The sequence below is a fragment of the Hyperoodon ampullatus genome (assembly GCF_949752795.1).
Source record: "Hyperoodon ampullatus genome assembly, chromosome: 2".
Taxonomy (NCBI): domain Eukaryota; kingdom Metazoa; phylum Chordata; class Mammalia; order Artiodactyla; family Ziphiidae; genus Hyperoodon; species Hyperoodon ampullatus.
The window spans coordinates 9,395,880-9,409,455 of NC_136915.1; the positions used below are offsets into that span (position 1 = coordinate 9,395,880).

Below are 13,576 nucleotides of genomic sequence, written 5' to 3' on the forward strand. Positions count from 1 at the left end.
GTCACTCTTTTTTTGTGTGTGTGGTACACGGGCCTCTCACTGTTGTGGCCTCTCCCATTGCGGAGCACAGGCTCCGGACGCGCAGGCTCAGCGGCCATGGCTCACGGGCCCAGCTGCTCCGCGGCATGTGGGATCTTCCCAGACCAGGGCACGAACCCGTGTCCCCTGCATCGGCAGACGAACTCTCAACCACTGAGCCACCAGGGAAGCCCAAGCGTCACTCTTTGTGTTGTATGTTGTATGATTTTTGACACATGTGTAATGTCATTTATCCACGACTGCAGCATCATACAGAATAGTTCCACTGCTTTAAACATCTTCTGTGCCCTGCCCATTCATCTTCCCCTCCCCCACCCCCTACCAAGCCCTGGCAACCACTGATCTTATTACCGTCTCTGTAGTCTTGTCTTTTCCCGAAGGTCATGTAGTTGGAATCACAGTATGTAGCCTTTCCAATTGGCTGCTTTCCCTGAGAAGTTTGCATTTAATGCCCCTCCATGTCTTTCTTGCCCATTTTAATATTGGGACATTCATTTCTTTTTAATACCATTTTAGTGATCTCCAGGGATGCGGGCTGGGAGGTGGAGGCTGCCTCATGGACCCTGCCTGCCCTCTAGTCCTCACATCAGGAACATTCTGGAAGGAAGGGCTGGGCATACCCGCTGCCCTGCCCAACAGAATGCCATAGCAGCATCCTCCCTCACGCGCTGGACTGTCCCTGGGACTTTTTTTTTTTTTTTTGCGGTACGCTGACTTCTCACTGTTGTGGCCTCTCCCGCTGCGGAGCACAGGCTCTGGATGCACAGGCTCAGCGGCCATGGCTCACGGGCCCAGCCGCTCCGCGGCATGTGGGATCTTCGTGGACCGGGGCACGAACCCATATCCCCTGCATCGGCAGGCGGACTCTCAACCACTGCGCCACCAGGGAAGCCCTCCTGGGACTTTCCTGAGTCCCTTCCCTCGCCCTCCCTCTGTCCCCGGTGACCCCTCTCTGTGTCCCTTAGACGACCTCGTGGAGAAGAAGCCGTGCTCATGGAACTCTACCCGCGTCTGCGAGTGCCGGCCTGGCATGTTCTGTGGCACATCAGTCATCAACTCCTGTGCCCGCTGCCTGCCTCACTCCGTCTGCCCAACAGGGATGGTTGTCAAGTTCCAGGGTGAGTATCCCCACCGCCCAGGACCACGATCGGTGCCGATGCTTCCCCCCCGCAGACCTCCCAATGACTCTCCACCTCCCACCTCCTCCTTCCTGTTGGACGGATCGCATCTCCTATCACGATGATGCCAGGGATGCAAACGGAGGCCTCTGCTGCCTCTTCCCTGCACCTCAGGTCCCAGGCTCAGAGAGTCCCAGGCACCGCCCTGGCTGGAAGAGGTCTTGGGTTGGTTTGAGAATCGGGGTAGAAATTCTTTGATGCCTGATACACAAGAAAGAAACCTGAAGTTTCTGTCCTGGGAGTTTCCTGGAAGATGAGGGCTGGTTTCCCATTTTGGACCAGGGATGCACCGTGCTTCTCACTCCACCACACATTCGCACATGCTGTTCGCTCTTTCTGGGACACCCTTCCTTCCCCGTTCACTCAGTCAACTGTGCTTTCAGCCCTCTGTCCAGACATCTCCTCCCGACCTCTCCCAGGTCACTTCTCGACATGGAGGTGAACACTTGTGTCTGTCTCGGTGTGGTCAGTGCTTGTCTGCCTCCCTAGGCCGTAGTTTCGTGAGGGCCACGGTCATCTCCCCACTGCCTAATTAGACACCCGGCGCAGAATCTGCTCTTCAGAGATATGTGTTGAATGATGTGACAGGGAGATCAGAGCTGGGGGTGGTGGGGTTCAAATCTGACCGGATTCTCTCTGGTCACACAGAACCCTCAGCAGGGGGACCCTCAGAAGCCTGCCACCCACAAGCAGGGGCAGGTGGTGGCGTGGAAAGGGCTCTGGATTGGACATCAGGTACCTGGGGTTTTGTACAGCTTTGCCTCGTGGGGCATGTTCCCAGTCCTCTCTGGGCCTCAGTCTTCCCATCTGTAAAATGCAGAGGTGTGACTAGAAGGCCTTGCATGGGGGCTTTTCAGCTCAGAAACTCTTGCATCTCTAAGAAAAGTAGCCTTGAGTTCTGTTGCTCCAGCCTGTGGACCAGCTCGGGCTGGCGAAGCTCTCTCGACGGTGTTCCTGCACCTGCCACACGGAGGCGCCAGAGGCCTCTCTTTGCTGCCCCCAGACCTGCTGCCCAAGGCGGTGCCACGGGCCACGCTTAAAATGTGGCCAGTCGCACTGAGATGTGCTGTCAGGATAGAATATGCCCCGGATTTCAAATACTTAGTATAGGAAAAGAATGTAAAACATCTCATTAATTATTTTTTTTTGTTGATTACCTATTAGCATAATATTTTAGATATATTGGGTTAAATAAACGTATTGCTTAATTTCACTTGTTTCTTTTTTACTTTTTAAAATGTGGCTACTAAAAAATTTAAAACGATGACGTGTGATTGACATATTTTATTGGACAGCACTGCTTTAGAAGTGCTCCAACCTTTGGCTGCGAAAGCCTGGCTAACTTCTAGATTCCTCTGTGGGACTTCCCACTGAGCAACTCGCAGGACCTCAGTCTCTTCCGCTGTAGAATGGAAAGTAGTTTCTGTCCCAGATCAAGCTTATCGCTAAGCCTTACACTAAGACCTTGCATAGGCTTTCTCCCCTGAAATTCTCCAGACGTCATAAGACTGTATTAGCCCCATTTTATAAGTGAGGAAATTGAGGTTCAGAGATGGCAGGTAATTAATTGCTCAAGACCACAAAGCAGGGAGTATCTAATCCGGTGTTTGAACCTTATGCCCAGGTCTTATCACCCCACCACAGTGCAGATGGATGCGATAAGTCAGCATTGCTCATGCCCTCCTCTACCAAAACTTCCAAACTCAAGTCCACTTGATTGAAAGCACTATGTGTTTTCTTCTCCACTTTTCCTTCCACCCAGTAGTCTCCAGTACTCTTTGGCTTGCAAGTTACAATGTTTTTGGCTCATGTAACTGAAGTGTCTGAGGATAGTTTTGTGGCGCTTAAGGCATGGCTGGATCCAGGAGCTCTGTCTTTTCCCGTCTATCATCTCTACTACCCTATGTGTTGGTTTGTCTGTAAAATACCTACCAGCAGCTCCTGGCTTGCTTCCTACCCAACCCTAGTGGAAAGACAGCTTCTCCTTCCCACATTTCCAACAACCAAAATAAAATCTTGAAATTGCATCTCATAGGCGTGTCTTGGGTCCTGTGCCCACCCCTGAACCAGTCCATCATGTCCAGAGGAATGGGATGGATTGATTGGTCCAGCCTGGTCCCATGGCTATGCCTGAAGTGGGGTCCCAGCCCCTTATCACAGACATTGAGACTGGGAGGTGTAATTCTCCAGGGAAAATTGGACGGCTTTACCCCAAAAGGGAACGCATGCTGGGCAGGCACAAACATCAGATGGCCACTGTGTTTTCCTGGGTTGCGGTGGTAAAAGGTGTATGTTGGAGCCTCTGGCTCTGTAATACCAAGTCTGAAGGCATCACCATCCTCCCTGCAGGCACAGCGCAGAGGAACACTGTCTGTGAGCTGCCTTCCCCAGGGGCCAGCCCCAACTGCAGCGCCAGCCCGCAGGACTGCAAGGCCCCTGCCAGGTGACTCCCGGCCCCCTCCTATCCTGCTGACCTTAGCGTGGGGCTGTCCCACTCCATAGGAGGTCCAGGGCACTGCTGGCTGCGGGTAAAGATGGGGTTCAGCCCAGGGAGCCTCTCTGCCAAGCCCACAAGTCATTTGAGGCCCTACTGTGTGCCCAGCCTGCCCTGAGCACACAGGAGACCGAGAAGGCCTAGAAAACACAGCCGTTACTCCCAGGAGCTGACAGTGGGCCTGCCAGAGGCTGTGGGCAGAGCATCTGGGGACCTATTCTCTATAGAAACGGTTATCCCTGAGCACAGACTCCCTTTGCCCCATCAGAAAAATTGCCAGTCCCATCTCCCGCTTCCTTCCCAGCAGCACCATCCCCCAGGCCCAGCCCACCCTGACTTCTCCAGCAAGCTCTGATGCCAGGACCACACTTCTTGGAGGGGACAACCCCCTTGCCCCAGAAGATGCTTCTAAAATCGCTGCCCACTCTAGCTCCTCCGTGGGGAAGCTCAATCCAGATCCAGGTAAGTTCTCCAGAGAAGCTGTGGGCTTGTCTCCAGGGAAACGGTGTCCGATGGCTGGGCGACGGTGTGTGGCAGTCAGGGCAGGCAGGCACCGAGCTGTGGTCTTTCCCAGTGTGGGGAGAAGAGGGTCTCCAGGTCTTCTGGGGCTGGGGGCTTCGAGGGCCAGAGTAGATGATGGAAGGACTCATTCGTTTCACGTTTTGGGTGCAAGACACTGAGGCAGGTGCTGGGACACGCAGCAGAGCAGGCCAGCCTCTGCAGGTGTCGATTTGATGACCCCCCTGGTTCCCATGGTGACAAATTGGGGTCCTCAGCTCACTCCTGTTTATTACCCAATAGCCTTCCATTGTATAGGGATACCACACTTTGTTCATCCAAACAGTTTTTGGATATTTGAGTGGTTTCCATTTCGGGGCTATAATGAAAAACATTTGTGTGAATGTATGTTTTCATTGCTCTCTTTTTAAAAACTTGATTTGTAGGACTTCTTGTAATTCTCTGTCCTATAGTTGTGTTCACAACATCTTCTCCCACCCTGTGGCTTGCCTTCTCATCCTCTTTACAGTGTCTTTTGATGAAGAGACGTTCTTAATTTCAGTGTCATCTTTTCCTTTATGAGTAGCGCTTTTCATGTTCTGCTTTGTAAGGCTTCTCCTCCGCTGAAATCTCAATGACACCCTACCTTTATTTTCTAAGGTCATTGCTGTTTTGCCTTTGTTTAAAGAGTCCCCATGAAAATTCAGTTGAACCCACGCCATTTATCAAATAACTTGTCTTTTCCCCACTGTTTCACATGCCATCTTTGTTGTAAATCAAGGGTCCATATATGTATGGGCAGGATTCTGGAGTCTCTATTCTATTCATTGGTCTCTTTGTGTATTCCGTGTGAATATCATTCTCTCTAATTACTATAGTTTTTCAGTAAGTCTGGATGCTTAAGCAACTACTCCAACTTTGGTCTTCAACAGTGTATTGGCTGTTCTTGGTAATTTGCATATCCACATAAATTTTAGAATCAGCTTTTCAAATGTCATAAGATATCCTATTGGGATTTTAATTGGGATTGCATTGAATCTACAGATCAGTTTGAAGAGAATCCACCTCTGCAGTGTTGAGTATATGGTATAGCTCTACATTTATTTAGGTCTTCTTTATTTTTAATTTTTATTTAAAAAATTTTTATTTTATACTGGAGTATAGTTGATTTACAATGTTGTGTTAGTTTCAGGTGTACAGCAAAGTGATTCGGTTCTACATATACATATATCTATTCTTTTTCAGATTCTTTCCCCATATAGGTTATAACAGTGTATTGAATAGAATTCCCTGTGCTGTAAGTAGGTCCTTGTTGATTATCTATTTTATATATAGTAGTGTATATATGTAAAATATATGTTATATATGTTAATCCCAAACATATATGTTATATATGTTAATCCCAACATATATATATATGTTCATCTCAAACTCGTAATTTATCCCTCCCACCCCTATTTAGGCCTTCTTTAAATTCTCCGAATAATGTTTTATTATTGTCTGTGTAGAAATATTTACATCTTTTGGTTAGATTTCTAAGTATTTGGTATTTCTGATGATGATGTAAATGGTATCTTTTTTTAATATTTCATGTTCTAACTTTTTATTGTTAGTGTTATTTTGAACTATGTGAAATGCCAGTATTTGACTGTTTCTGTACTATCAAAATGGCAATTTCTTGTGGTTCAATAGAAATATATAGATGCTCCATTGATTTTGATATAATAACATTCTATCCAACTACCTTGTGAAACTCACTTATTTCTTCTAATAATGTATCTTCAGACTCTTTGGATTATCTGTGCACTCAATGATATCATCTCTCCATAACTGCTTGGTATCTTCCTTTCTAAACCTTACCTCTTTTATTTCTTTTTCTTGCCTTATTGCATTGCCTATGATCCCCAGGACCAAACTCAATAGAAGTTGTGATAGTAGGCATTCTTGCCTCATTGCTGAACTCAAAGGGAAAGTGGCTACGAAAGTTCGGAGCAGGGCAGTGACAGAGCAGTGAGACTGGGGAGAGGGCTCTGGCAGAGAGGAGGGACTGGAAGCGGGGGTGGGGGCAGTTAGGAGGCAGTTAGCACTCTTCTCCTGTGTGGCCTTAGACACGTTCCTTCCCTCTCTGAGCCTCAGGACTCCCTCTGAAGGACTGATGGACATATGCAGAGTTTGGGAGCTGGCCCTGGAGCTGGGGGGCTTCAGTAATGGGGGTGGTGGTAGGATGAGGGCGAGGCCTCTGTCAAGGTGGCCTGGCCTGAAGCTTCTCTGCTTCTTTTCCCAGGGCTGACCCTGCAACAGCCATGCCCTCAGGGGTCTTCCGACTGCAGGAAGCAGTGTGACCCTGACTACTACCTGGACAGGGACGGTCGCTGCACAGCCTGTGTGAGCTGTTCAGGAGGTAAGGGCCTTGTTTCTCCTCCAGAGGCTCCTTCCAGGGAGCAGGTGGGGTCTTAGACAAGCGGCCAAGAATCTGGGGGTGGGAGCCTTGAGCTTGGTCTCGGATGCTCAGCCCTTGGGAGCCTGGTTCACCTTGCTGGCGTTTTTTGAGCAGTTGGCTTCTAGTGACTCCTACTCACGATTGTGGGTTTTGATGGCCGTGACCCCTTTTCAGAGAGCTTCCATTCACTCAGTCTTTCCTGCAAGGAAATATTTGTCGATCACCTACCTGTTTCAAGCTTGTCTCATTATTTTTGTATGTATCCTATGATGCCTGGATTGCGATTGCCCCCATTTTACAGAAGGGGAAACTGAGGCTCGGGGAAGTCAGGGGGCTTCCAAGGGCCACAAGCCCTCGCAAATGGCAGGGCCAGGATTTGAACTAGGGAGTCTGCCACTGGGTTCTGAGCTCATCACTCCACTGTGCTGCCTCTTAAAGCGCCTCTGCACAAGCACTTAGAGACTGACTGCTATATGCACGGTGGGATGACGACCTGCCAGAGTTTCCCCTGCGGCCAGCTCCCCGCAGCCTCACAGCACCACCAGCCTCCCTGTGACATCCAAGCAGCTGCCCAGGCCTCGGGCTGCCATGGCTGTAGCCCCGGCCCACTCACAGTGGCCACCACCACCGGCGGGAGGCCTGATTCTGTCTCTGCAGCAACACGGACTGGAGTCCAGGGAGGCCAAGTGGGGAAAAGGACACTCCGTTCGTGGTCGCTGGGGTCACTGTTCCAATTACTAAGGTCACAGAGCAAATTTTCTCAAAACTGAGTGATGAAAAGCAACTATTCGCTGTACTCGTGGAGTCTGTGGGACAGAATTCAGACCCAGCACCGTGGGGCACCTGGTCTCTGCTCCACGATGTCTGGGATCTCAGCTGGAAAACTTGAAGCCTGGAGCTGGAATCATCTGAAAGCTTTTTCATTCTCGGGTCTGGGGTTGATGCGGCTGCGGGCTGGGCCCTCAGATCCTCTCCATGTCGGCCTCTATATGGCCTGCTTCGGGCGTCCTCAAGTCCTGGGTGCTGGACTCAAAGATGAGTTGGGGTGGGGTGGGGTGTAGAAACCATACCCATTTTTATGACCCAGGCTCGGAAGTTACACGGAGTAACTTCCACTACATTCTGCCTGTGGAGGCGGTCACAGGGCCCGCCTTGAGTCATGGAAGGAAAAAAAAAAAGCCTTTTTTTTTTTTTTTTCTTTTTTTGGCTGTGCCGCATGGCATGTGGGATCTTAGTTCCCCGACCAGGGACCATGCTTCTTGATGGGTAAGTGGCCGAGCTCTGGAAGAGCAGACAGACCCAGAGCTATTGCTGTGGCCATTCCTGGAAAAATATAATGTCACAGCTGCTGTGTCAGATGGGGAAACAAGAGATGGCTCTGGGCCCAAGAATTCCTTCAACTTGAATAACTGAAGCCCTGCAACCCTGTGGAGTGGAGCCCAAGTGGCTGGGGTCAAGTCTTGCCTCTACTGCTTGGGAGCTTATAAGCTCAAGCAAGTTTCTTAACCTCTCTGGGCCTCAGTTTCCTCATCTGTAAAATGTGCAGAATAATAGACCTCTCTCAGAGACCTGTTCTGGGAGTTGTTAAACCGGGTTAATCTGGATAGAGCACTAAGAACACTGCCTTGCACACACTCGGTTATGTTAATACCATATTATAAGTAATAATGAGAGGTTTCAGGAAGACACTGTGCAGTCCCTTATCTTTATCGTGCAAGGCTTCTAAGCCTGTAAGTATCCCACCAATTGAGAAATGTCCTTATTGAGCGAATCACATTTGTCTAAACTACTGATACAGTCATTCTATTTTCACCCATAATCAGAGCATGTAGAATATCCCCAAACATGTATAAATGCATTATTATACTTCTTCTTTTACAAAACCACTAACAATTTTTTTTTGATTTTTGAAAAAACCCACTTTTCATCATTGAAAATTTCAAACATATTCAGAAGTAGAGAGAATCAGGACTGGTTATGGACTATCACCCAGTTTTAAAGAATTATCAGTCAGGGCCAGTCTTGGTTCATCTCTATCCATGCCCACTCACTCCTGTTCTCTGAATTATTTTCTTTATTTAAAAATTTATTTTATTTTATTTTGGGGGGATTTTTTTCTTTTAATAGCTTTATTGAGATATAGTTGACATACAATAAAATGCACACTTTTAAAGTGTGCAGTTTGATAGGTTTTGTCATATGTGTGTAGCTGTGAAACCATCACCACAGTCAAGACAGTGAACTGTCCGTCACCCCCAAAGCTTTCCACATATTCCTTACCATCCCTCCCGTCGCTCCCTGCCTCTGCTCCCATTCCTAGGAAACAGTTATGCTTTCTGTCACTATGGAATAATTTGCATTTTCTGGCTTTTCCTATAAACAGAATCATAGAGTATATACTCCTTTTTTTTTTGGCTGTGCCACGTGGCATGCGGGATCTTACTTCCGTGACTAGGTATCGAACCTGTGTCCCTTGCAGTGGAAGCTCGGAGTCCTAACCACTGGACTGTCAGGGAAGTCCCTATATACACCTTTTCTTGTCTGCCTTCTTTCGCTCAGCATAATTATTTTGTGCACCAAAAGATCTGCTCAACGGAATCATCAAATGAGCATGTGCTCCTGGGCAAATATGTCTCTGTCCTGCTGGGGCTTCTCTGGACCCCTGCCCTCTCCATCCCAGTCTTTCCTCAGGACCCTTCTCTGTCCCGCAGACCACCTCGTGGAGAAGACACCCTGCACGTGGAACTCCTCCCGCGTCTGCGAGTGTCGACCTGGCATGTTCTGTGCCACGTCAGCCTCCAACTCCTGTGCCCGCTGCGTCATCCGCCCCATCTGCCCACCAGGGATGGTCACCAAGCTCCAGGGTAAGCAGTTCACACCCCCAACCAAGGGGCTGAGTTCTCTGTCCCTAGGGCTGCCCCTCTCCCCACCCCCAACTGACAAATGACCTTCAATCCCAGCTGTTAACTAGGTCAGGTTTGGGCTATGTTTTCTCTTTGAATAGTTAGATCCAGGGAGTGGGATAAAATCCAAACTTGACATTTTGGTAAGAGTTTCTGAGGATTATTTTACAATTTTAAAATTATTAAAAATTTTTTTTATTTTTCTTCTTGAAATTGTTGGTCTGGTAAAATCTTGACTTGTTTGCAAGGCTGTTTTATTGACTCAAGATAGATCATATAAAGTTTATGAAGAAGCTACCAATTCAAATGATGGACATTCACTAGAGTGTAAAAAAGTATAAACCCTTGACAGTGGACAAAAAAACAAACAAAAAAGTTCATCAGCAGATGAGAGATTTCAACAAATTTCTAGAAGGTGGAAAACGATGGAAGGGTGGTAACAAATGAAACCAAGTGGAGGAAAGCTTACGTAACTAGAATTCACTCGACGAGGCCTGCAGAAAAGTGAGGGGTAAGTTGCTCCTAAGACCCACCAGAGAGGCTCTGGGCTTAGAGCAGGCAAGTAAAATGGAGGATGGGGGTGAAGTGGAGAATTAGAAAGTGCAGTGAGCTGCAACTTCATCTCGAAAATAAAAATTAAAAATTTGTAACAATGTAAAACCTACCAACCAAAGTACAATCTAAAAATAAAACAAAAGAATGAATATTACAACAGCAAAAAAATGTGTAACAATGATATACCATGGGCATTGACCAGTCTGAGAGATGGTGCCTGATTTTTTATCCCCTGATGAAAATGATCAGCTTTTTGGCTAATGACACTGAAGGACTATCTAGGGAAAGCTAGATGTTGGCCACTCTGGTGCAAAGCCCCTTTTGCTTGTGTGTTTGGGAGTACATCCTGTCAATGGGTTGTTCCTGCTCAGTCACGCTGAAGTGAAGCCTGCCAGCTCACACACCCCACCCATGAGCCCAGAGTTCCCAGGCAGACCTCCTGCTGAGGGAAGAGACCCACTGTGAAAATGACATACTAACAACACAGTAGAAGAAACCCCATGTGCCGCTGGAATGGTCAGCATCGTTCTTTTTAAATAAATATGAATGAGCAGTAAAGATTTTCAGACTTATAAGGAAAAACAGCAGTATGAAGGAGAATAACAAGATACACAAACAGAAAAACTTACTACAGATGAAGCAACGATGAGCCCAGGAATGGAAGAGAAAAAAATTAGTGCCCACAGAAAAATTCAAGAAGTTGTTACAACCACAAAGTGACAACAGAAGGCAAAGAAGAAGGAACAGAAAGAGAGTAAAGGGCAAGAAATGGCTTTTAGAAAGTGCCCTTGTTACCAATCTGTTGCCTCTCAGGTCCCAGTTCACCCTTGAGTACCTGCTGTGCCCTAAAGAAATCTTGGAAGATTTCTCCTCGTTGAGTGTGATGCTACGCTTTGCCAGTAGGGGGCGCGGGAGGACCATTGCAGGAGAAAGGAGGCTTCTCTTGGCTATATTTGTTTTTTCCTGCTCCTGCTGCAGAGTCTGTCTGCAGGGCCTGTGGGTGGGGACATCTGGTGGTGTCCTGCCCCAGTCATGCTTCCAGAGTAGACAGTCTCTCGGCAGCCACAGGCCCAGGCTAGGTCTGGTGACCACCTTCCATGCTTCAGGCCTCATGTCAGCAGAAGTGCCATAATTTCCGCTGTGGTCCCACCCTCCCCCCCGCCCCGCCCCCAGCCTTGGGTCTCCTGCACACCATTTCTCGACACAGTTACTGTGTGCTCCCACGGTGGTGCCCCAGCTTTCCCTGTGTACCTGACCTGAAAAGTGAGACTTGAGATTGAAATGACCTACCAGGAGCAAAGCAGGATGAATGAAAATTACCCACATGTAGACATAATAGATGCACCACCATTTATTTATCCATTCACCAGTTGATGGACATCTGGCTTGTTTCCAGTTTAGGGCTATTATAAATAATAGCAGCTACAGCTGAATAAAGCAGCTACAACTGTTCTTGTACATGTCTTCGTATGGACATATATTTTCATTTCATGGGTAAATACCTAGGAGACGGATGACTGGGTCACTGTGCTGGCCACACAGAATGTCTTTGAGGGCCAGATCAAAGCTGACCACGTGTGATCTGATCCAACCACATCATTTTACACGTGGAGAGAAGCATACATAGTGCCAGAGCTAGAGCTGGAACACAGAGGTCCTGAGTCATAGCCAAGTGCTCTCTAATGGACCACACCAGCTCCTTCTTAGTTGAACAGAGAATTTTTTACTTAGCTAAAATACAATTACGTTTGAAAGCAGAATAAAAACATTTTCAGACATAACAGGGCAGAAATTCTGCTTTTCCCCCATGTATCCTTTCTTAGAACGTTACTTGAAGATGTAATTCTGTTAAATGAGGGGCAAAAAAGAAAAAAGAAAAAAGATAAAGCCACGAACTCTGGAAAACAATGGTTCTATCTCAGGAGAGCAAAGAAGGGAAGTCCCAGAATGACAGCTGTGCTAAAGGCATTACAACATCTGGTTGAGCCCCATCAGAGCAAGAAAATGAAGGGCTCCAGGGAATTGTCTGTAGGAGTAAAAGGTAGAATTACAGTCAATTTCATGAGTAGTAGCATTGAAAAACTTGAGGATATGGTAAAGGCACATTATTCTTTTATCAACAAGGAAAAGAAAGGTGACTGAAAACTCTAGGGAAAATAAAAAGCTGGCAAGAAATGTACAATTCAAATATGAAGATGAAAATTTCATCTGATTTTAAGCAATTTCTGGTTGTACCAAAAAAGGATCCCATTTGACCTTGATGTTAAGACCATTCTCCTTCAAATGACCCAAGGATCAGGTGTTTCAATTTAAAAAGAAATATTTAAGTCTGGTATATCTTTTTTAGCTTCTACATTGAGACTAAAAGCAGGCAGTTTCTTCCCCCCCGCCTTCCAATGGGCCCTCTCCAGAGAACACAGGCAGACTACGTATGGGCTAAAATAAACCATGCCTTCTTCTCACCTTCAGATCCAAAGGAGGAAGAAAAGGGGAGGGTCAGTAACCCAGGGAGAAAAGAGGGTGAGGTATGGTGCATACAGAGAAGGGATGAGAGGTACCCAGGAGCGCTGGGCCCACCTTCTCCGCTTAGAGTAAGGGCAGCAGTTCTGTTGCTGGTTCCTGTTGCAGGTGTTCCAGTGGCAGCTCAGACCGAGGCTGCCTTAGAGGAGGCCAGAGGGTGCTAACTGGGTGTAGCCACAGTTAGTGTTCTTGAGCCCAAGAGCTCCTTGGATCCTCTGGAAGCCAACGCTCACTGAATCCCCAGGACATCTCAAATACAAATAGAAATTAGCATAACGAACTGCATTATCTTCCTCATAGCCCAAGGCCTCTGGGCTTCAACTAATTTAGGTGATTGTGTGGTGACCACGTGGAAAGACATAGCATGTATTTGGAGACCCCCCCAAAATCAGACGGTTCCTCAGGACCCTACCAATGCAAGAAGAAAATTAATCCTAGCCTCACTTTCTCTTCAGAGTGTTTCAGGAAAAATCTGAGAGGTATCATGGGAGCTTTTAGAAGGGAGGCGTGTGTGGGCGGGAGGTTTGTTTTGTACCACATAAGGGAAGGGGTGCCCCCTCCAGGAATATGGGGGCAGAGAGGGTTAGTAGTTGGGCTGGACCTACTTCAAATGTGGGCCATTTTTTTTTTCTGCCCTAGAAAAGCAGTTAATCCTAAGGTTGTAAGAAAGTGCTCAGGCCCCAGGCAGGAGGCAGTGTGGTCCAATGGCAAGTGTTCTGGGCTGGGACTCAGGAGCCCTGATTTCTGACTCTAGCTCTGGCTCTGTGGTTCTCTCCATTTGTAAAAAGAGGTGGCTGGGTCAGATCAGAGATGACCATGCTTGAACTGGTCCTCAAACACATTCTGTCTGGTCAGCACAGTGACACAGCCTTCCTGCTTCTAGGTACTCAAGTGAAATGAAATTATATGTTTTCACAAAGACTTGTACAAGAATACTCATAGCTGCCTT

At 47.5% G+C, this 13,576-nt stretch overlaps 1 protein-coding gene across 1 annotated transcript in view; it reads left to right on the plus strand.

The window, feature by feature from the left end:
- The window catches only part of TNFRSF8 (TNF receptor superfamily member 8), a gene marked incomplete at both ends in the record, with an annotated part of 64,868 nt that overhangs the window by 32,496 nt on the left and 18,796 nt on the right, over positions 1 to 13,576 (plus strand). Inside the window, 5 exons of the mRNA XM_079696479.1 lie at positions 1,005 to 1,157; positions 3,567 to 3,660; positions 4,016 to 4,173; positions 6,494 to 6,610; positions 9,361 to 9,513. Of these exons, the coding sequence (XP_079552605.1) occupies positions 1,005 to 1,157; positions 3,567 to 3,660; positions 4,016 to 4,173; positions 6,494 to 6,610; positions 9,361 to 9,513 (675 nt within the window). The remainder of the gene's footprint in view (positions 1 to 1,004; positions 1,158 to 3,566; positions 3,661 to 4,015; positions 4,174 to 6,493; positions 6,611 to 9,360; positions 9,514 to 13,576) is intronic.